At 61.2% G+C, this 23,341-nt stretch overlaps 4 protein-coding genes across 4 annotated transcripts; 3 read left to right on the forward strand and 1 right to left on the reverse strand.

The window, feature by feature from the left end:
• Positions 1-31: 31 nt before the first annotated feature.
• PLICBS_000893 (2,5-diamino-6-(ribosylamino)-4(3H)-pyrimidinone 5'-phosphate reductase) lies at positions 32-1,036 on the forward strand (the record flags this gene model as incomplete). The annotated part of the gene is made up of 1 exon (XM_018318058.2): positions 32-1,036. The coding sequence occupies one exon, from the start codon at positions 32-34 to the stop codon at positions 1,034-1,036; it is 1,005 nt and encodes a 334-aa protein (XP_018183583.2).
• A 1,097-nt stretch (positions 1,037-2,133) lies between these two features.
• Positions 2,134-3,120, forward strand: PLICBS_000894 (uncharacterized protein; the record flags this gene model as incomplete). The annotated part of the gene is made up of 1 exon (XM_018318057.1): positions 2,134-3,120. The coding sequence occupies one exon, from the start codon at positions 2,134-2,136 to the stop codon at positions 3,118-3,120; it is 987 nt and encodes a 328-aa protein (XP_018183582.1).
• A 2,642-nt stretch (positions 3,121-5,762) lies between these two features.
• Positions 5,763-8,170, reverse strand: PLICBS_000895 (uncharacterized protein; the record flags this gene model as incomplete). The annotated part of the gene is made up of 6 exons (XM_065599678.1): positions 5,763-5,843; positions 5,898-6,410; positions 6,477-6,634; positions 6,697-6,791; positions 7,388-7,894; positions 8,019-8,170. 6 exons carry the CDS (start codon positions 8,168-8,170, stop codon positions 5,763-5,765), a joined length of 1,506 nt encoding a protein of 501 aa, XP_065455750.1.
• Positions 8,171-20,501: 12,331 nt separating this feature from the next.
• PLICBS_000896 (uncharacterized protein) lies at positions 20,502-22,352 on the forward strand (the record flags this gene model as incomplete). Its single annotated transcript, XM_018318052.2, has 5 exons — positions 20,502-20,779; positions 20,862-20,920; positions 20,999-21,038; positions 21,098-21,628; positions 21,692-22,352. 5 exons carry the CDS (start codon positions 20,502-20,504, stop codon positions 22,350-22,352), a joined length of 1,569 nt encoding a protein of 522 aa, XP_018183577.2.
• Between the last annotated feature and the right edge of the window lie 989 nt (positions 22,353-23,341).

Here is a 23,341-nt window from a genome sequence, read left to right on the forward strand (position 1 = left end):
CACGACTCACCACCATCACCACACCACCGCAATGTCGGAGCAGCTCACCTTCCCCGCCTCCTCGGCCGCGGCCCTCGAGCCGCATCTGCCTCCGCCCCGGTCATCATCATCATCATCGTCGGCGACCACAGACACGCGCCCGAGCGCGACGGCGTCACCCCACCACGGCAGCGAGGCCCAACGCCCCTTCGTGACGCTCACGTTCGCCACGTCGCTCGACTCGACGCTCGCCCTCGCGCCGGGCGTGCGCACGCGCCTCTCGGGCGCCGAGTCCAAGGCCATGACGCACTACCTGCGGTCGCGGCACGACGCCATCCTCGTGGGCGTGTCGACGGTGCTCGCCGACGACCCGGGGCTCAACTGCCGCATCGCCGTCGCCGGCGCGGAGACGGAGACTCAGGCTGAGAGGTTGAGGCTGCAGCCGCGGCCCATCGTCGTGGACCCGCGCCTCCGATGGACGCCGCGCCGCGCCGACAAGGTCCTCGAGCTGGCCCGCGCTGGGGCCGGGCTCGCGCCGTATGTCCTCACTGCCGTGGCCGAGGCTGACGTGCCGCCCGAGAGCGCCGCGCTGCTGCGCGAGCATGGCGGCAAGTACATCCACATCGAATCGTCTACCATTACTACCTCTACTGCTGCCGCCGGAGAAGGAACCCACGACGGTGAGGAGACGCCAGACACGAGGCCGCGCTTCCGCTGGGAGGACATCTTCGCGGCGCTGGCGGCCGAGGGCCTCACGAGCGTCATGGTCGAGGGCGGCGGCCAGGTCATCAACGCGCTGCTCCACCCGTCGTGCCAGGGGCTCGTGGACTCGGTCATCGTGACCATTGCGCCGACGTGGCTCGGCCAGGGCGGCGTCGTGGTCTCGCCGGAGCGGGTCACGGATGCGCAGAGCGGGGAGCCAGTCGCGGCGGCCAGGCTGTCCGGCGTCTCGTGGCTGCCGCTCGGGGAGGACGTGGTCTTGTGCGGCAAGCTGCACCCGTGGGCCGGGCCGGGGCAGCACCGGCCGGCCGGCCGATCGGGCGTCCGCCGTTGGTGAGCATTGAAGACGGACTTTCCAACACGGGACATGGCCCGTCGCATCGACGCAGACATACACACACACACACACACACACACACACATATTTAGCTTGGTGGTGGCAACCAAGGGTCCTCTCTCCGCCGCCATGCCTCCCTCTCCCTATCAACACCAAGGCATCCATCCCAACCAACATCGCAGGCCATGGCATCGTCCAAAAGTACCCCAGAACGCCACGACACCCTCTTCCTCGCCCATCCATGCCCTCCCAGCACGCATCCGTACATTCCGCACCCCCCTACCCACCGACCATCCTCTCCCTCATCCCGAGCCGTCCCGGTGCCCCCTCCGTCGTCGGTGACGGCCCTCCCTCGGCGCCCGCCGTCGCCCGCGGGCCCCCCGGCCAGACCACGGTGAGCAGCGGCGCCGAAGTGCGGCGGGCGCTTAGCATGCCCGAATGGGAGGCACGGGATCCACAGATAGCCTCCATCCACTATATTCGTCAGCTGGTCCTAAAACGTGGGTTCTAAGCGACGCGCCGCCGTGGTGGCCCGATTCGGTGGACCTTGCCCTCGCGCACCGAGCATCTGCCGGGGGCGCTTGACGCGCCGGATTCTGCACCCGAAGCCTTCTAGAAGCCGCAAACGGGCAGGTGTGGAGGGGCAGTTGTGACAGTTTGGAGGCCGGACAGGCCACCTGGGCGCCGTGCACCTGCCCACAGCGCGCCATGCGGGCAGGGCTCGCGGGGCTTTTCAGCGCTGACAACCCTGGGGCCTCAGCGCTCAGCCCCTCCAGTGACGGATCATGCCCCGCCATAAGCCGCTGAGGGCGGGACAACCTAGGAGCTAAGGGACCGCCGAGCTCCAGCTCAACGTCACATCATCCATCCACCGTCCATGCTGTGATTTTTTCTCCTAACCCTTCCACTCCCTCTCCCTGTCTGTCTCACGATACCCTCATCCCCTCGTTTTCTTTTTCTAGCGTACGGTCGACCGGCGACAGTGAATCACAGCTAGGCGGGCAGCCGTAGCAGCGATAGTCGCAGAACCCTCCCCCCAAGCCGCCCTTGGGCCCATCGCAACCCCGCGTCCAAGCAACCTGAGCTCGAGAAGCACGATGGCGCCCAACCACGAATCCGGTGCTGGCGCTGCTGGCCTCCCGCGCATCACCATCCTCGGCTCCCTCAACATGGACCTCGTCTCCTACGTGCCGCACCACCCCCTCCCCGGCGAGACCCTCACGTCGAGCGGCTTCAACACCTCCCCCGGCGGCAAGGGCGCCAACCAGGCCGTCGCCTGCGGCAAGCTCTCGCGCACCTCGTCCCTCGCCGACCCGTCCGCCGTCGTCGCCATGCTCGGCGCCGTCGGCTCCGACGCCTACGGGCCCGTCCTCACCTCGAGCCTCGCCTCGTACGGCGTCGACGTCGCGGGTGTCCGCGCCCCGCCCGGCGCCAAGACGGGCATCGCCATCATCGTCGTCGACGAGCCCTCGGGCCAGAACCGCATCATCCTCTCCCCCGAGGCCAACCACTCCCTCCGCCCCGAAGACTTCGCCTCCCTCCCCGCGCCCCTCCCCGACCTCCTCATCATGCAGCTCGAGATCCCCCTCGACACCGTCCTCCAGGCTCTCGCCGCCGCCAGGGACGCCACCGTCCCCGTCCTTCTCAACCCCGCCCCCGCCCAGCCCCTCCCCGACGACGCCTACCGGGGGCTGGCCCACCTCGTCGTCAACGAGACCGAGGCCGCCATTCTCTCCGGCTGCAAAGAGTCGGACCTCGACGACCTGCCCGGCATGGAGCGCATCGGCGCCATCTTCATCGGCAGGGGCGTCCAGAACGTAATCATCACGCTCGGCGGCCGCGGCGTCTACTACGTCACAAAGTCTGGCAAGAGCGCCCTTGTCCAGGCCTTAAAAGCAAATGTCGTCGACACGACAGCCGCCGGCGACACCTTCGTCGGCTCGTACGCGCTCGCGGCGGTCAAGGCCGGTGCCGCCGACTTCGATATTGACACAGCCGTTCGGGAGGCCAACCGGGCTGCAGCCATAACAGTCTCCCGGAAAGGAGCACAAGTATCCATTCCGTGGAAGGATGAGCTAGAATAGCCCTAGAATACATAATGAAACAAAATAATGAACCGATTAGACAGAACGGTTGTATCCCGTACCCGCGGTTGCCAGCACGTCAAAACCACGATGCCCAAGGCCACAGGCCCGTTTCCTTCTTCCCCTTAACCCGGACTGTGTCGTCCTGCTCACCACTGATCGCATTCGGAGCCGCCAATGGCCAGGCGGCAGGGCCTATTCCTCGCAGCGCACCGGCAGCAAACGGCCGTTTCTACCCCGGAGAGTGCTGCATGTTGCCTGCATTGCCGCTTAGGGAATCTGCGATCCTCGGCTTCGGGTCCTCATCAGCCTCGCAGCTTGAGGACTGGCTGCGGCTGGACGCACTGCTACTGGACTCTCGAGCCCTCCACGAGCGCTTTGTCGGCAAATGGCTCGCAGAGACCATACGTTGCGCCCTCGATCGAAGGCACGTGCCTGGCATGGGCGATCTGGAGGATGCCGACAGCTGATGATCCCACTTACGCAGAGAGGCGCGAGGCATTGTCATGTCTGGAATCGAGTGCGTATCAAAGTCGCCGGCATCGCCCAGCACATATGTTGACTGCGACTTTTGGAGCTTTCTCGGCGAACGCTGTTTGCTGCGGATGTCGTCCCTCACGAAGTTTGCCTGCTCCTCTCCCTAGTGAAGTCGGATCATATCGAGGAGACTACCGCCAGACGACCGGGGGCGTGCCGACCACAGTGACAAGCTATTGCGTCTCTTCAGAGTCGCCGTGGCAGTCGTCTCCAGCCTGCTTCGCAAGCTGGAAACCCCTACCGCCCCCGGCTGCATCGTCTTATACTCGGGGAAAGCTGAGTGAGAATAGGAGACGCGGACCTGCATGTATCCCACGACGGAGCTGCCCAATTGCAGCTCAAGATCCTCAATCAACTCGTCAGACTTTTGCCGTGCATGACCATTGCGGCCGCGCCGTCTAATATTTTCCGAATCGATGCGGATGTGGGCGAGTAGAAATACACTTGACCCAGCATAAATAGTTCTGCGTCTCACCGTTAGCGAAGCCCCCTTGATCAGTCTTGACGGGCAAGCAACCCACGTAGGAAAAGCCTGCTCCTCTAGAAGCTGCACGATGACGGTACCAGGGGCCGGTAATACTTCAACCGTGAGATCGTACAAGCACCTAAACTCAAAATAGCGATCTGTCGCGCGTTAATTGACTACATGTCTGGTCCACGTGGGCAAGACGAACCTAGTTGATGTTCAACAAATGTCCCTGTTGCTTCCTTGCGCGCGCTGGCGCTTGACGGGCATCGCGACGACGGGATCCTCGAGAGCCTCGCCGACACCTCGATGGCTGCCCAGAGCCATTGCTGCCCGTTGTGTGGCTCTGCGGACTCCGAGGTCACTGAAATGCACGGTGACAGAACAAAGGGCTGTGTGTGCAAGGCACGATCCAGCAATAGCGGTGATGCTGGAGGCGTTGACGATGCCAGCGGGTCCGGGCTATCACGTTCGTCGCCCAATGCGCACAGGGCGAGCCTCCGGGTAGCGCTTCCGATGGTGGACGTCCGCGAGAACGAGCGGGTGTCGGAAACATAGTCGGATCGAAGAGAGGAGCCTGACGACGGCGTGCGGCAGGTCGACGCCCCAAAACTCGAACGAGTCCGCACTAGAGGCCAGCGGCGCCGAACGTTCTTGACAGGAGGTGTTGACTTGGACAGCAGGTCCCGGCATCGCCCCAACGCTTCACCCCACGCTCCTGCTGGAGGTCGATCAAGCTCTGGAGAGCTTGTCCAAAATTCAGGGCGGGAACGCTCGTCGTAGCTGCTTAGGACATTGGGCGATGTGGTCGGCGTCGTCAGTCTGCTGTGGCGCTTGGAGATTTTCAGTCGAGATTCTTCTTTAATGGAGCCCAGAGAGCCGAGCGTTAAGCCAACGCCATCATCCGGACGAGCATTCTCGTTTGCAACGTCTGAAACTTTTGTATCCTCGTGACGCCTCTTGATGATCCGTAGAGGTGTCGGCTTGTACGAAGTTGATTGCAGGGCTTCGGGCAACCGAAACTCCACGTGAGGAGGCCCGTCTGTCAGGGTAGCCATGCCGCTGCAGATGTCGCGAGTCAACCGTGACCGCCGGTGTTGCCTGGGGTCGTCTTGTTCCAACAACTGGTGGCGGACAGATGTCCCGCTCCGTCTGGGTCTCTCTATGAGTCCGCCGAGCGGTTATGCAGGTCAGTAGCCCAGCGGCCAGCAGTGGCTCAATCCGACGACGCCTTGCCGCAAGCGCAACCGCAAGCTGCTCGCAGGCACCTCTGAAAGAACACGGCGGCGAGCAGGAAGGAAAGATAAACGGCAATAATAACAAAAGCAGCAGTCTTGCCTGGGTTGCCCCAAAAATTCCAGGGGATTAAAGGCTCTGCTGTCGAGTTATTCATAATCTGGCTCATGCGAATGCACGAAGGCGAGAGAGGCGACCGTGGGCGGCGAAAATTACGTCGTGAGGAAGTCAGTGCTATTTGGAGGGGTATCAAAAGTTGCTCTCGCTGTATACAGAAGGCGATATCGAAGCTGATGCAGGTGCCACGCGACAAGGAAAACAAAAGAGGGAGGCGCGGGGTGGCGGCGCAACTGGCACCTGGCGAAACCCAGGTAGCCGTGGCAAACGGAAAGCACGCTGCTCTTCAGGGCGCTGTCCCAAGGGTGCGGCGCACGTTGTCCTTGATTGACTCGACGTCTTGTTCCTCCATCGGGAGGAAGTGAATCTGTGCACAAGTCTGTCAGTGCCGGAACAAGCTGTCTAGATGCAGCGTCCTTACCAGCTCATCGGGAGCGCCAGAGCCACCGTACAGGACTGGCTCTGAGAGGCTCGCGGCGATTCCCTTCTTCACGCGGTCCTCCCAGACTCCCTCCCAGTTCCATTCCCCGGGTCGCCTGGCCGCTGAGTGAGCGCCCTCGCTGGGCGGCGCCCCGGCGTCGAGTGCCACTCCTCTCTCGCCTTCTGTTGCAGAGGCGGCCTCCTGTGGTAGCTTGCCCAGCCTGCGTCGATGCGTCCGCCAAGCGTGCCACGCCCCTGGGTTTCCCGCCGCCTCGAGAGGCACCGAGTCCAGCACCGTCTCGTCATCAAATGCACCTCGGATGTACTTGAGAATGTGATAGACGGAGATGTTTTGCTTGGGCTGCCGCATATAGCTTGCACGTCCGTTGCCCTCAGACTCGGGCGAGCAAACAGTTGACGGTGGCTTGCTGCCTGGCTCCGAGACCGGGCTCCGGGGCAGCTCGCCACTGACCTTCCGGGTGCTGGATGCCGCGCGTCTGCCCCGACCGAACCACTGTGGAAATCCGTGACGAAGGCTGAAGCCGCCGGGAGGGAGACGCTCTTCATCCCGTGCACTTACGGTTCCGTTGTCCTGGATGTCGGTAGTGTACATGTAGGTGGTGAGAGGAGTAATAAGCGGGTGAAACATGTCCGTCGAAAAGAGAACCAGAGGCGGGAGTCTTGGGTATGTATCAGGAAACGATATTTGAAACCTCAGGACTGCTTGTGTATAGGGGCCTAATATCACGTTAGCCGCCCTCCAGGATTGCAGCAGAATCCCCCTCCAGTCGGCGTCTCACCATCGCGAACAAAGAGCACGGCCGACCACAGGGTCGGGTCTCCTGGGGTTATGGTGACGAAGATGCCTTCCGGGCACGCCTGCTTGAGCCCAGCACTGACAACGTGTAAGTCACCGAGTAAGAGGAGAAGGGCGGATGGATGGGCGGGCGAGCACAGACAATTCGGATAGGAGATGCTGCTTCCGGAGCGACGGCAGCGAATCGAGAGTGAGCATAATGTCTCTTGGCGGGCCAGGGACGCCTGTCCAACGATAGATCTAAGAATAACGGCAGACAAAGGTGAGATGTGATAGCAACTAAGAGGGGGGCGATGACAGACAGCTTGAGCTTTGGATCTCGAAAACGCTGGAGCTTGTACCATCAGGGGGAGCAGTGAGCGGGCGGTGAGCGATTCTGCCAGACCCTGCGGGTGGTCGCTGCACTTGCCAGGCCCTGGCGTCACTGCAGAGACATTGAGGAATGGCGGGGTCGAAGCTCATGCTGCCCGATGGCGGGGCACCACGGGCAGCGCGTGGGCGCGAAACGATGCACGGCCAACTTTGCGCAGAGCAGCAATGGAAGAAAATCCCCAGCACAACTTTTAGCCTCCATCATGGAGGTCCGTCTATAGACAAAAAGGGAAATGATGTGTATGCGAGTCAATACGGCACCGACGCTCCCGCCGTCCTTTCCCAGCCGCCGTCTGGCTCACTGACCAAGGCGCTTCTCAATCTTGGCCTTCTCGCCTGCCTTGATCTGGTCGAGGTCTGTCCTCGTCGCGTTGTAGGCCGCGGTGACCTGGTTGAAGGGGTTCTCGGGGCTCTTGTCAAACTCCTTGCGGATCCTCTGCTTGCGCTGGTCGAGGCGCAGGCCGGTGCCGCTGCCGTCGGCCTTCATCTCGGCGAGCCGGCGCTCCTCGTACTTGGCAAAGGCGGCGGCGAAGCGCCTCTCCGGGTGCTTGTCGACCTTGCCGTCGTCGCCGCCGCCCGTCGTCAGCGACAGCGCGTCGAGGGCGTTGTCGATGCCCGTGGCGTTGAGCGCCGACGAGGGCCCGTCGCCGTCGAGCTGCGACAGGTCCAGGCCGCGCGACTTCTTGACCGGGGCCTTGGACTTCTTGGGCTCGGCGCGGCCGGGCGTGTTGGCCTCCTCCTCCTTCAGCAGGGCCTCCTTCTCGGCCTTCTTCCTGGCGGCCTCGGCCTTTTTCGCTTCCTCGGCTTCCCTGGGGACGCGGAACGCGCGGGGGCGCAACGGTCAGCCATGCCCGCGCGCGGCACGGGGACGGAGGACGGACGGGGACGGCGGGGGTCGCGCACGTAGGATGCCCTTGGTACGGAGTTACTCACTTCTTTGCGTTGCTCTTGGAGCCCTTCTGCCACTTCTCAGCGTCGGCAGCCTCCTGCCTGGCGTCGGCCTGGGCGGCCTTTTGCGCCGCCGCCTCGGCCTTGCGGGCGTTTCCCGCCACCTTTTTGCTGTTCTCCCCCTTCTTGCCCGCCATGTTTACCGTTGCGGCCGCCTCGCGCGCGCGCGTGTGTGTGCAGGGCGTGTACTTCGTACGGTGGTTCGGCGACTGAGTGGACGTCGGGCGTACCGTGGCAGCTCGGGTCGGGATTGATGCAAGATCCGAGCGGGCAGGCGAGGGGTGGGCGGCCAAGGTGCGCAGGCGTGTGCGTCGTCCGAAAGGGGTCGATTGCTGTCGGTTTGCTGCGACGGTGCGCGCGTTGAGAAAATGCCGAGTCGCGAATCCCTGGCGTAGCGGCGATTACGCTTGTCGCACAAGAGGACGGGGTCGACAAAGTTGAGGCAGCTGGTCCGGAGATGGCTCGCTGCTGTGTGACGCACCCCGCGTGCAAAGGGTGGGCGGTGATGAGCTAAGGCACGACACGGGCACCTAAAAGGCAAGGGCCATGGAACGCAGCCCAGCCCCAACCTGCTGAAGGACGAAATACGGGCAGCACCGCAGGCTTCCATCCATCCAACCAGGCGCTGTTTTGGCGCCGGCTCAGCGGCTGGAGCCGTGGATTGTGTGTGCCCGTGGCCTTGTTAGAGTCCGTGGGGCACACATTTTAGGCGCCCACCACTCGAGACGTCATAGCTTCCCACTGTAGGTGCCGGCCGGCACTGGGCTCGAGCTCCTTGATGAGTGAGTGTCGAGCGCAAGGTACAGTACAGCATAGGAGGAATACTTTGGCACTCGCAGCGACGACAGCAAGAACATAAAGTCCTGGCCCAACGGCACAAAGACACCGCAACGTGTCCGGCAGCCCACAAACACAGCTCGCATGCCAGGCGCTTCGTCGCAGTCGCCCCCGCTCGATACTCTCCAGCACAAAGCCCACCTACCCGGAACCTCCTCCACCCGAACACCGCACCTGACGACATCAACAACACCAGGCCTCCCCGCATAACTCGGCGTCGCAGGGACTCACGGCGCGGCCGGGTTGGCGCAAGCACTGTGACGTCCGTTGCTATCGATCCGAGACCATCATGCAGCCACCGCCCCAATGGGACTGTTGTGTGCCAGCGCGAGGCGAGATCTGTCACGGCGATGGCAACTGACAGAAACGCAGCGCCATGCGCCGCCGCAAAGCCAGTCATCGCTGGTGGTCACACGACGCCCTGACCATGATTGGCAGCGACGCTCTACACAACCGCGACGGATATGCCAACGCGACGGCTGCTGGCCGAACGAGCTGGCGTGTCCGGCACAAGGGCGCGGGTACGGCCATGTGCCCATGTGCGTTACACGACACTGGCCATGCTTTGCTGTGCTGTGCTGCGGTTCAGAGCGGTGCATGCGCTGGCTGAGCCCGCCTCGACTCTCTGATCAAGGCCTCGCGGACTCGAACTCGTGGCCCGGCCTCACTGGCTGCTCCGCCGCCGACGGTGCGCGTTTCTTGGCCCCGGGGGGCCCCGTTGTGTCATGATCCCCAGCCTTCTAGAGTGGCATTCACCATCGCCGCGTGAATGGCGAGTGCGGGGACGGCCCATGATGCATGCTTCCCCTGGCGAGTTCAAGGGTGCGTCGGCGTCCAACAAGAGTGACAGCCTTGCCGGGACCTATTCTTCGCGAGTGACGAGTCAGTAATCCTTGGCGGCGAAGAATCTGAGCCGCCTTTCCGGGCAATGCCATGCCTGCCAGGAGCATGTGCCTGGCGGTGAATACTGTGCCTGCGAGAGCCCAGGCATCGGTGAGGCCAAGATGCAATGTGCAATATGCGGCGTGCACGCACCATCCCTGGCGACTGCTTGATGCCGTGGCCTGGCCGCCCGTCTCATGCCCAATTTGCTGCTGCTCTGTCTGCCAACACAGCTTGAGTCTCGAAATGCTGACCCTGCGGTCGTTGCCGGCACGTCGTGCGCCCCGTACTACTACTCAGAGTCAGCATGTCGTCACTGCACACGAGCTGGCTCTGGTCGCCGGGGCACTGTCGCCTTGCGTTTCCCTGACTTTCAACCGCGCGTTGGACAAGAACTCCGCTGCCTGGACATGTCGCCCTGTCGCCCTGTCGCACTCAACGGTCAAGGGCACAAACACTGATGTTGCACAACCCCGGTCGAGCCAAGGCGAAGAATCTTTTCAAATGGGGTTGGGCATGATCCAACGAATGGCCCGGGCTCGACCCTCGACGTCATGCAGAAGCGAACTTGTAGCAGCGCTGCACCGTAAAGATTTTTCTGGACAGGGCTTAATAACTTTTTTTTCTTCCAAGCGACCGTGCCCCTCTTCTTGCCGGGTGAAATTTGTTGTGTTGGGTATGGCTGGTCCGGGCGGCGCAGGGGCACCTCGCGAGGCGAGCAGCCAGACCGAGGTGGGAGGTCGCCTCAGACAAGTACTGTCCAGTACTGTATTGTACTGTACAGTAGAGCGTTGTGTCTCCAGCAAAGCCATCCCCCCTCGAGCAGCGGGACCAGCGCGGCGACGGCTCACCGGGCACTCCATCTCGTTCGGCGGCGTGTTTGAACCGTCGTTGCACTCGGCCCTTCGGTCTCTGCTGGCCCAAGTCGGTAGCAGTCTGGCCAGGTGTATTTGGAAACCGGTCCGCCATCGATGCAGGGAGTCGTCACATCATCTTCATCTCCGAGGCCAATCGGGGATGCCTGTTAGGTGGGCTCTGTAGAAGTGAGCTCTCGTCAGATATCGCATTTGACTGAAATGATAGCTCAGACTATCTCGGACGGCAATGTCTGGGCCAATCTCATCGTCTCGGCCGGGCCAGCATCATGTCCATAGGATGTATGAATTCGTCGGCCCGCCACAAGGGGCAGTGGAGCCCCGGCAACGTGGTGCGCGAAGTCGTGCCGGTCCCTCTGGCATAGATGTATTCTGTGATGTACGTATGTACACTCGCCGTGGCGCGTGCCATCCGCGCGCGAGCTGCCGCCAAGAAAAGGAACAAAGATGTCCCCCGACAGGCGCATGGCAAGGAGTTCTCCGGGTCTGGGCCGGATAGACCTTCTGATACGTACTGCTAAGCCCCAAGCAGCCGCATCCCATGTCGCAGAACGAGCGCGTGCCATTCATCCAGGGCTGACAGAATCCTTGCGCTGGCCATGGGACTATTCGTCACTGGTGGCAGGGCTCGAACGTGGAGTGACGGCATCACGCTCTATCGATTGATCATGTAGCCGACCAGACCGAAAGTTTCTGCGGCAAGGGCGTCTCAGGAATACCTCATTCGCAGTAGCTGTCGCGCCGTGGCGCTGAGACGGCCGGGGCCTGCACTCGTGGTGCTCGGATGATAATCAAGGGACGGCGTTATGTAGTCGATCCGAAACACATGCCAAATATACTCGGAACGTCCGCATGGACGACGTTCCCCGCCTGAACTCATCTGATCGGGCGCTTTCTGCATAGTAGCCACTTCGTATGACACTGCGATTCTCATGACGATCCGACAAAGCGCAACCAGCGGTGGTATGGCGTCGGACGCGACACATTTGCCAGCCCGCCGTGTGCCGGGAGTCTTGAAAGAGCACCGGCTGAGGGGCGTCCGTAGTTGTATGCACTTTGAGGAAGCGCATTACAGCTTGCTAGTGCGCCCGTCAAAGATCGATCCTGACAGGCATCAATGAGTCGAAATCCCCCACGCGTGGTATCCATCATCCCTGCGATGATCGGTCCATTAGCAAAGGCCGGGCTGTGAGTGCCCAGGCAGCGCCACAATCTTTAACAGTATGATGGATGTGGTACCGCTAAAGCAGATGATGAATATCTCCATAGAGTATATCACATTACGCGGAAACCATGCCATAAATGGCTGTATCCAACGGGACTTGCCGCTTGCCAGGAGTTCGTACTAGGTAGGGACGGTTGAACCAGGGCCCTGGTGGTCTTCCGCCCTTGGCCAGCTGAATACGACACATGCGCCAGCTTTTCCTTCCGCGGGCCAGGAAAGACAGTTATGCCTGCCTTTCAACGATGGAGATTTTGGAAGTGCGGCGTGGTCCGCGCCGACTACGCCCTAGGAATTCCTCGAGAGTGGAAAGGCTGCGCCGGGATTGGCGCCACTCCCGAAAGTCGAAGGCTTGCGGATTGCCTTGGTGAGCGAAAGGTCATCAAAACCGTCGAAGTACGACGGGAGAAGAACGTATCGAGATACACTCACGGCAGAAGCATGTCGTACAGTGTACGGAGTATCCCGTCCTGGGACCGTATGCACGTAATGTCCTTTTGTGGCCGTCCAGTTGCTTTCCTGAAGCATGTCAACCCCCAGATGCAGCCGTCTCTCACCTGATCTTTCCTGACTGGCATTCGCGGACTGTAGGGGTTGTGGTTCGTTGATGTCTGTCTCGTGGCCATCCGCCAAAGAAGAGGCGACCCCTGTCCGCCCACAGCCGCTCGAATCGACACGAGTGAGGGTAATGCTCATGCGCCGCAAATGCTGCGCCCGCGCAGATGACGCGGGATTGGATAGCCGCCGTTGAATGGTGAGTTCGCCATGTGTCTCACACCGGCCAGCAGATGCCTGTACGTGCGTGCCGCGGTGCAAATGCGAGGCCATATTACGCACGGGCGCCATGCCGTCAGACTTGCGTTGCAGCGTGGAGCGTTTCGGTCTCGGTCTCTGGCCATCCATCAACGGGGACCAGGGAGAGAAAAAGTACTGTTGGAGTGCGGCGCCAGGTGGATGGAAATGCCCGAAACGACCACATCTACTTTGTATGCAGGGGAGCAAAACGAACACGCGTGCCCGTTCCCTTCTGGCGGGGAGTGCCGTCTACGTACGAGTATCGTGGTACGTACTACGATATTTTACCCACATTTTCAATGCTTGTGCTTGAAATCGGCTCCGCGGCCCGGGCGCGCTTTCGCACCTCGCGGGGCAAGAGCTGACCGGCTTGTTGTGAGAGCAGAAGGAGCACCCACGATGCCACCCAATCTCGACACGAGGACCAGAAGTTGTGGAGGTTGCGCCTTCCATGTTGAGCCTGCAGGTGTGCGTGTGTGTGATGCGCGCACTCCGTAGACGAGGCAGTCGCTCCCCATCCGCTTCCTGTCCACGAGTAGGATGCCAATCGCAGAGACACACGGTCAACCGGGGGTCGGAAGCCCTTGATGCCTTCGCCACTGCCAAACCGCTCTAGCGGCCCTGGTCTTCCCATTCGCCCGGCTCGTCGAGAGACGTTCCGCGGGATGAAACCGGGCCACCGGGGGCATTTTGTTTTATTTTGCGGAGTATTTTGTTGTATTGTATTTTATTTTTCCACAGCGTACCTACTACCGCCCCTTGCTCGCGGGGAGCCGCCAGCAGCCTCCTGTGGAGCAGCTGATCGCAATTGCTAATTGCCAACCGCGGCCTGGCATACCTAACAGTTCGGTGCCTGCGGCCTCGCCAAGCTCACGTCGGTCCCCGGCCTGCTGGCCTGCATCCGCGCCGCCACCCCCACTCGAAGGCCTTTCGAGAAGGTCTGGCCAGCAGCTCGTCCCGATGGGGGCGGCTTGAGCGAAGCAACGTCTGAACGCAACAATCGGGCCCAACAGATGAAGGGAGAGCCCGCTACGGTACAGCACCCATTAAGACACATGGCTTGCAGCCAACGACGCCTCGTTGAATACTGATCAGGGATGACAGTCGATCCAGCCGGCCGTGGCTGTCCCGAAGAAAACACCGTCCAAGGCCAGAACGGCCGCCAGAGCCCAGTCCCTCGCTATCACAACGCCAGGTACTGCTCGCAGGCCCGTGCCACGGCGTCGTCGAATTGTTTCTGGTGCCTTGCAGGTATCTGACTTCCGATCCGCCGACGCTTGTTCCCCCCTTTACTGAGTCTGACAGCTCACATGGGCCGATTCCCATGAGTCGTTGCATCCAGCTCTTGACCCCCAAACTACCTACGGAGTACGGAGGACCATGAGCTGAAAGACGACGAGCAAATCCTCGACCGACATCTGACGGAAGTCCCTGCTTTGCCGCGGCGTCTCTAGCGTCAACCTGCGCGGCCTCCGTGCCGCGTTCGTCTGCTGTCTTGCTCCTCGGATCGGAGCAGCACTAGGAGCCAATAATTCGGGCCAGTTCGACAAGGCGGCCGTACGGTACCAGGGAGGTACTGGTGGGTTGATGCTAGCTCCCACCCCTTCGCCTCAACCAGCTCACCGGGTCCAAGCCCATGCCCTTTAGAGGGACGCCAGGCCGTAGGTACGGAACCCAATCACGCTGATCAGCACCAGGAGCTCACTGCTCACACCGCTGCGCTGGACCTGCCCTGCTCCGCCTCTGGCACGAGACGGGGTGCCCTGAACGCCACTTGCTGCAGCCCAGCACAGCTTTAAATTTCCGGATCCTGGGCCAAGGGGCCACTCAGTGGCCGTTTTGAATCCGCCTTTTTAGGTCCGGGGAACAGAACCGGGCCCCACCTGAACCGGATAGCAGGGACGTCTCCCCGGGGGTCATGGCATTTGCCCTGTGCGCGAACTCATTGGATATGTCCTTGGCGCCGGCGGCTGACGGATGACGACAGTTTGGACACTGGCGAAACTGCCCAAGCAGGGGGTCCGTCGCAATTCCACCCGCCCGAAAACTAAAAATCCCAAGGACCACGAGTCGTCTGTTGTCGTGGGGGATCACGAGGTTTTAACATGGCGGTGAGAGACCATTTCTCCGCTTGCCTTTGCAACTAGGGCTGGGCGCGGTCGTATCGTCGACTCCCAGGCGGCGGTATGCCAGCACTAACGGCGTGTAATGGTGTTTCGACCAAGGATAACCCTTGCTTCAATGGCAGGGAAGCAGTCATCGAAGCCGTGTCTGATGCAATCAAGCGAAGCCGCACGCTACGGCTAAACGTGCGTGTTGGTGCGACCACATCGTCGGGTTCCATGGACCTGTGAAAAGGACTGTCTGTCCCGGAGGGCACTTGCCGCTGGTGCGGCTGCATGTCGTGCATTGTGCCGCATGCGCACACATTATGGAGAACCTAGCAGGCCAAGGTGTCACCCTCGCACCTCTACGCTTGTTTCCTGACGCGTCGGCCAAACGGGACAAGACGGTGCGACTCTACGATTGTTCTGAGCCCCCAGCGCGCCTGGGAAATGAACCGAACTGCCGGGATCATCTAGCTTCCACCGAGATGTGTCAAAATGCAAGCGATAGCAACGAAGCCACGTTTTTTTTTGAGCCGCGCGGAGATTGCGTTGCAACAGAGCGTCTGCTTGGGTGCTCGGACCGGGTGGGAACGTGGAGGAGCAAGTCAGCGCAGATTCTGGAAGACGGCGAGACATGAAGCATCAGAAACGCCAACAGTGCAGCTCATTCGCGAGCGGGGTCACAGTTCGCCGACGTTGGCAAAAGGGCTGCTGAAGGGGCCATTCCGTTCGCTACCACGCACCAAGTACATCCACGATACCTAGACGGTACAGAAATGGAGAGATGGCTGTGGAGCCGGCAGGATTCCCGGCACTCTGCCGCGACGCCCAGAGCGCTGGCTCGGATCTCCGGGTCCCTGTGAGCGGAAGAAATGGTCTGGGCGCACACCCTCTCTTTCACTCAGGGGACCTTGGGGGGGGGGGGGGGGGGGGGGTTAGAGGGCATTGGCGGCGTCGCGGCCTCGGCTGACCAGGACAGGCCAGCGAAGGGAAGCAGGTATCAACTCCGCCATAACGCTGGCGGCACCCAACTGCGAGTATGTGTACCCGAGCGGTGCATTGACTGGTGTTGCTCCAGTGGCACAGAGACAGCGCGAAGAACGAGGGACGCGGTCCGGGCAAAAAATTGCAATCTCCTCATCGGTTCGGAACCAACACGAATGGGACGCGAGTGGGCATCGCTTCTGCGTTTGAAAACCGGCCTGGTCCCTATCCAGATTCCGCACGCACAACGGCAGGCTCCATCCATAAGCCAGCACGAGCCTCATTGTGAACCTTGACTCCGCAGATGGGTTGACCAACACTATCCGACGACGAGCAGTGACTTCGATAGGAATTTTGCCAAAAGTCAATCTCAGCACACTGCCGGGCTCGGCGACACCGGTACGCCTGTGGACAATTGCATCCTGCAGAGGCTGGTCTGTTTGCCAGAACCAGGTGCTGCGTGACTTCCTGCTTTAACGATGACCCTCGGCTACAGCACGCGCTCCGCCAGGTCGGACTGGCCGGCGGGACGTGCTGCCAGAGCTTGGACTCCTTCAGGTCGGGGTTGCAAGGGCCTTAGCCGCCTCACCACGTGGCTGACGCAGACATGCGGGCAACATGTATCCATGTTGAAGCCCTGTCGCCGAATAATCTAGCGCCCGTCCAGACGGCGAATTCGGCGCGGGCGAGCCTCGTATCAAAACGTCAACTGTGTCCCGTGATGCTAGGCGGCTGCTACCGGTCTGCTTAGCGGCGCATGTCGGAGCACCGGAACTTGACATGACGAGCGCGAGATTGGTCCTCGTCGACCGGTCAGAGATGGCCAGCGTCGGACGCGGCTAGCCTTGGGCGATCATCGGAGGGACAATGCCGCGGATAATATCGCAGGGGACGGTCCGGCCTCGCGGATTCGCGCCCGTTGCGGCGTTGGCAGGTCTATTACAAAGACAGGCCGACTTTGGCGGCCGCGGCCCCCTTGGGCATCATGTTATGTGGCACCGCTGCCTGCCTCGAACCTCTTGCGCACGACTCGGCTCGGCTGGCTGCGGGGTTGCTGTCAGATACAGCACAGAACTCTCACCACTGCAACCTTGTTCACACACACAGAACTCGCAGACGAGGTCGTCGGCTGACCACGGGCGGTCGGTCACGTCTGCCGCCTGACGGCGGGTGGCGCGCCAAGTTGGGTTGTCAGCGACCAAGGCTGTGTAACAAGCAGGAACTGCTTGGTCCTGCGCGATCAGCCCACCGAGCCCAAGCTTGTTGTACTCATTCACACGACTTGCTTGGCCCATCTCGTTGGCATGCAAGTGTGCCGCCGGACGGTTGGATGCAGATCTGACGGCGGGTAAGGCCACGGCCACCCGGCCGAGTACAGCATGCGGGCCGTGCAACATTACGAGTTTGGGCCAGAGCTCGCCTGGCCTGGTCGGTACTTGGTCCGTATCGGATCTGCTGGGTAGCCACGTCGCGGGCTGCAACGCCACGCTCGCACTCAGCATGAGCCTGTGTGGTGCACAGCCAAGGGCGCATCTTGACCGAACGACAAGCATGCAGGCATTTGACCACGAGCCTGGCCATCATGTGGACAGCGAGTGCGGTGCCGGGATGGGCAAGCCTGCAAAGGCCTTTGTGCGCAGGGCGGGATCCGTCCGGGCCGGCGCCCATTTGTCGTCACGACCGCTTCCGTTGCGCCTCTCGCGTGTTGTGCTCCCTTGGTGTCGCAAGATCAGGGCCAGCTGGACTCGGGCCGTGCGCCTCGTGGCAGCCCAGGGGCTGGAGGACTGTTTGCTTGGAATTGCCCAACCCAGCATTCGCCTCGTGGATGCGCTGACCGCTTCGCCTCGCCTTCTCCCAGAGCCCGTCCCGTGCCATCTGAAGCATAGTCATCCTTGTCGCACTTGTCAAATGGGCTCGATGGAGGTCGTCGGTTGGGCTCACATCTGCGAGAGGCGTTGCGACGATGGCAAGGCAACCGTCCGACCGGCTTGCAAGGACCAGAATGTGGCCATCACGGCGGAAGGAGGGTGTGCGGACAGCAAAAGCCAGAGCCACGCCAAGACGACGACGCACGCCCCGCTCGACGCGAACTGACATGACGACGCCTGTCCGTCTCGGTCAGTGCCGTGATGGTGCCAGAGCAGCCTGGATCACCGCCGGTCCAGAGATCCGGGCGAGGCAGCATGTGCATTCGCTCGTACATGCGCCGTACATACATACTACAGACGTACATACCGCACAGCACGGCCCATACGAGCGGTCAGTCGAGACGCGGTCTATTGCTTCAGCGCAGAGGATTCGTGGCTCGGATTGCCAAGGCGCCCCCGGACAAGAAACCGACAAGGATGAGACTGGTGATACATTGGCAAGTTGTGGTTGGCCTATTTCGTCATCGTCCGTCATCTGGCACCAAGCGACATGCGAGTCAGGCCAAACAATGGCATTTATTTGGCGATGCAGAAATCAGCATGGCCCGGTCGTCGAGCTCGGCAGGGCCACCCACGCGCTGATGAGGGGGCGCGGCGGCCCTTGGCTGGCCCGCGCTGCCCTGGATGAAGCGCCAAGTTGCAGAGGCGCTACGAGGTACGCACGAGGTAGTAGACGGCGCACGACCGCGATGCACTTTACTTGGTACATGGCCGTCAGCAAACGGCCGATTGCAACATGGCGCACCGCCCGTCGACCGACTTTGCCTTTGTAGGCGCGCGTAAGTATCGCCAGTCCGGAAGGACGCTCCGTGCCCGGGTTGGCATTTCACAGGCAGTACCTTTTTTTATTGCACGACATGGGAGGGGAAGGCATGGCGCAAAAGTGGGCGCCGTGGGACACGGACGGCGAGAAAAAGATTAAAAAGGAACACTCTGAGGAAGAAAAAGCAACGACGCGAACGCGAAGCAGCAAGGAGGCGCCGTCGAGATGGGTCCACGGTCAACCAGGGGGGTTTGTCCGTCGTCCAGCTCCGTATCGCCGCCGCCGCGCCACGGCTCCGCGTCCGGTCTAGTTGAAAAAACAATCCAGCAGGCCGTCGATGCTTTTGCGCCGCACTGCGCTGCACTGCGCTTGACGGACCACAGCCCCGGTTCACAGCACCAGCAGGCCGGGTTCCCGCTAGCCGCCTGAACCTGAGCGAGGTCTGCCGCGTGATGCCCCGCCCCTTTCCAAGGTGTCAGCTCTCGAGTCCCACACCGTCGTCCGGAAGCTCTCAGGAGGGCTGCCGGCCAGGAAGCGCCATGGCCCGCCATGGCCCCGGGGTCCAGGGCCGGCCCAGCCGCGCCATGATATGATGGTGCTGTTGCTCGCCGCTCGCCTGCTCGTCCCATGTTGGCAGCGCGAGCGCCTAAACACACCATCTCCCTGCGCCGCTGGAGGCGCCAACGAGTACCTACGAGTCGAGGGCGTCTCTCGCTTCTCTCTGCTGCGCGTCTGAGGCGAACCGACGGCCAGCGGTGCGAGAGCCGCTGCCCAGGCGGGGGAGGAGAAGCCTAGCCCGAGAGCCCTGTCACCGCCCCCTCCGGCAGCCCACCGTCCCCTGTCGAGCCGGCGGTGGTGATGATGATGACGATGAGGCCAGCAGAAGCAATCCTCGACCCGGCCAAAGCGGTACCTGAGCGGTACAACCTGTGCCTTCAGCCTTGGCCCGCCCGACAGACAGGGGGGGAGTTCACCCAGAGGACCCCTCCCCCTTTCGGTTCAGCAGCTCAGTCGCCATCTGGCACGCCCCCCTCCCCCCCCCTTCGGGCCCCTCCCCTCCCCTCGCAGTGTTTCCTGCTAGGCAAGGCAAGCCGTTGCCCGCGCCGCCAGGTCCAATTGCCCCACGCACGGCCCAATGTCGTGTCCCCGGTCCTGGGGTTGGTGGTGGGAGCCAACTTCGCCGCATCGTCTTGCTTTGTTGCAGGCAGGCCAAGTTTTGTTGTAAGAGGCAAGATCTGGCTCAGGTCACCGCCCGTTCCTAATCTGGTGCTAAACTTTGCCCAAAGGGTACCAAGATGGGCCGGTCACTCGGTATGCCGGGGGAGGGGCGTGTGGCCCAGCATCGCGCGCTCTTCCTTTTCTTTGTCACTTTCTTTGGCTTGCTCGCTGGGCTGGAGCATCGACTCAGTCACTCATGTCAGTCGGTCCTCGTCCTCTTTAAAGATGTATCCACACCCGCTCCTTTTCTTCAACCGTAAACGGGCCCTCCTCTTCTACTCTTCTACTCTTCTTGACACGTACCTGACCGGTTGTTGTTGTTACTTCTTTTCACTCATGATAAAGCTTGGATGCCTCCCCCATCCCTCGCGCCAACGCACATCGTTCTGTCCGTTGGACAACCACCACTTCGTACAGCACCAGCGTCGCGCGCAACGACCGCGAATAGTCCTGTGCCCGTCAACCGCCTCGCCCGTGTAGTCGACCGCGAAGCTATCCTGCCTTTCTGAACGCCCGGAGCAGGCAATCGCCATCCCTCTAGCAAGTAAAGTCGATTGGCTCCCGCCTGCGGTGCCTCAAGCCAGCTCGCCCTGGCACAGACGCCCATCCAAAGCTAGTCGCTCTTGCGTTGCGCCGGTGTCACCATGAGAAGACAGACGTCGCCCGCGGCAAGCCGCCACGACAAGAATGGCAGCCGAGCGCGTCCCTTCCCGGCCAAGCAGATGTTTGTGCTAGGTATGCATCTAATCCCCGCATCGTCTGCTGGTTTGGCATCTCGGTGGACGACCATCGCCAGTCGTGGCCATCTAACACCTGTCGTACAGCGTGTTGCAGGATATGTGAACCAATCGCGTTCATGTCCATCTTCCCCTACATCTACTACATGATCGAGGACTTCCATATCACCGACGACTCCAGCAAGATCTCCGTCTACGCTGGCATGGTCACGTCCGCCTTCACGCTGGCCGAGTTTGCTACTGGCGTCATGTGGGGTCGCCTCAGCGACAAGATTGGACGCAAGCCGGTACTCCTGATGGGCCTCTTGGGCACGGCGCTGAGCGTCCTCGTCTTCGGCTTCGCCCCGAGCCTGCCGGTGGCCCTGTTTGCGCGGGCTCTGGGTGGCTTCTTGAACGGGTACGTCGTCTGTTGTGTTTTGCACGGGCGGGGAGGAAGCAACAGGAAGGGCATCCTTAGGCTGACACCGTGGACCGTGTAGGAACATTGGAGTGCTCTCGACGACGGTTGCTGAGTTGGTCACATTCAAGGAGCATCAGCGTGAGTGGCCTACTTGCCTATCCTTGCGGTGGCGTGGTGTCAGGCATCAGATGGTTGGTACTAACTGACCGGTGGCAGCTCGGGCCTACACCATCATGCCCATGGTCTGGTGTATTGGGTGCGTGCTTCCTCATCCCAAGCACGCTGACGACGTGGGCTTCTAACAAGTCGATACAGATCCATCATTGGGCCCATGATTGGCGGAGCCCTGGCGCGACCCTGCATCAGCTACCCCGACTTGTTCCCCCGCGGCACCATCTGGGATCGGTACCCCTACCTGCTGCCCAACCTGTTCAGCGCGGCGACCGTGTTCGTTGGTCTTGTGGTCGGCCTGCTGTTTCTCGAGGAGACGCATGCGGAGAAGAAGCTCCAGAGGGATCGCGGCCGCGAGCTGGGAAACCGAATCACGTCCCTGTTCCGCCGAGCCACGGTGTGTCAGTGCCGCGGGCGGCCCGCGGAGAAGCAGGCCTTGCTCGCGAGCGACGGCTTGACCGGCTATGACACTTCGGACGTGTCCTGCCCAGGGCGCATGACCATGACAGATGTCGACGAGTCGCTGCCTGCGTACCAAAGCCGCGAGAACTCCCCCAAGCTGGCTCCCCAGGCCGACGCAAAGGCGCCCATCGGCACCGTCGCAACGAGTCCCAAGATGAAAGTTTTCACCAAGCCCGTTATCATGAACATCATCTCATACGGCATACTCGCCTTGTATGTATCCTCGCTACCCGGCAAGCATCAGGGCACAACATCGAGAAGCTGACATGAGACCAGCCACACCATGACCTTTGACCAGCTCTTCCCGGTTTTCCTCAGCACTTCTCCGCCAAAGCATCGCGTCGTGGAGCTGCCCTTCAAGTTCGTGGATGGTTTCGGGCTCGAGACCAAGACCATTGGCGTCATCATGTCTATTCAAGGGGTGTACTCGCTGCTGTCCAACTACTTCATCGTTCCGCGGGTGACGCAACGGCTGGGATCGCTTCGTCTATTCCGCCTCTTGGCATTTTCCTACTTTGCGCTCTACCTGGTCACGCCATACCTCGTTCTGCTCCCGGAAAGCCTAAGGATGCCGGCCATCTATCTGCTTATCATTTGGAAGTGCACCTATTCAACCATGGCGTACCCGAACAACGCGATGCTCCTCGCCAATGCGGCACCATCAAAGCAGGTCCTCGGAACCATCAACGGCGTCGCCGCGTCCACGGCGAGCCTTTGTCGAGCCCTCGGTCCCACGCTGTCTGGCTTCCTGTATGCTGTTGGGCTGCAGTCTGGATACACGGGTCTGGCCTGGTGGGTCAGCGGCCTGATCACGATCGTTGGAGCCTATTTGAGCTCGCAAATCACCGAAGGCGAGACGCAGGACGCTCCCACGGAGGAGGAAGAGCAGTCGTTGCTCGACTCGGAGCTCCTCTATGACGAGGACGACGCCGCATAGCCAGCAGGCAACTCACGCGACATGACACCACGGAAAAGTACGGACACGTTTCGCGCCATTCTCAAATCCTTCGACTCTTCTCTCGTCGGTTTATATCCGGTTTAATCCATGACTTGGGCACGCAATACCCCTTTATTTCGATTCGTCTGCAGCAGTTGGGACGGCGTTGATTCAGCATTTAGAGGGGAACTGAGTTTGTGCTTTTATTCTTTTTTGTTTGGTAATTATGGTGCACTTGCATAGACTACACTGGGGAGGCCCAGACGGATTGGCGGGGCGGCATCGAGCCAGGACGCATCACGATTCCTGTCACCTGGGACTCGACTGATTTCACCGCCAGGGGCGGGCTTGTTTGGAGCATTTCTCACGAAGATGAAGAAGAACGACGGGGGGCGGTGGCGACACCGCATCGAGAGGGAAAATGGAAACCGGCTTTCGGGCGGATGCGCTCAAAGAGGACGCAGACCCGGGGGCATCTGATACGGCTATAGACTGTGCATCGGACACTGAGCCTTGCTTCGACGAGGCTAGGAGAGAGGTTGCACTCGATACGATACCTTGGGGGTCAGATTCGGTAGAAACGCCGCGCGAGACAAGAACGCGTTTGCAATGACGAAACCGCGTCTGCCAGCACGAACAGTGATGACACCGAGGCAAAGCGTGAAGTGCGGTCGGGATCACAGGCACGCCGTAGGGTGTAGCTGTGATGTGGCTCGTGAGGCAGTCGTGTTTATGGAGTACCTTACCATACCTTGCTTTGAGCATTATAACGTTACTTGATAGAGTCTGCAGCAATTGCCGACTTCCGGCGCTTGGGCCACGACGTCGGCCATCGCGCCTGCCGTGCGTGAGTTTGGCCGGACCGGCTCGCACAAATACCACCCAAGTTTATTTTTTCCCTCTGCTTTTCAATTATGCATCGCGACTCTTTCTCCTTGCCTATTTACTACCAAAAAATACTGCCGGTCGGCGGAGAGGCGTGCGCGCCC

The sequence above is a fragment of the Purpureocillium lilacinum genome (genome assembly GCF_023168085.1).
Source record: "Purpureocillium lilacinum CBS 284.36 DNA, scaffold_1, whole genome shotgun sequence".
Lineage (NCBI taxonomy): Eukaryota > Fungi > Ascomycota > Sordariomycetes > Hypocreales > Ophiocordycipitaceae > Purpureocillium > Purpureocillium lilacinum.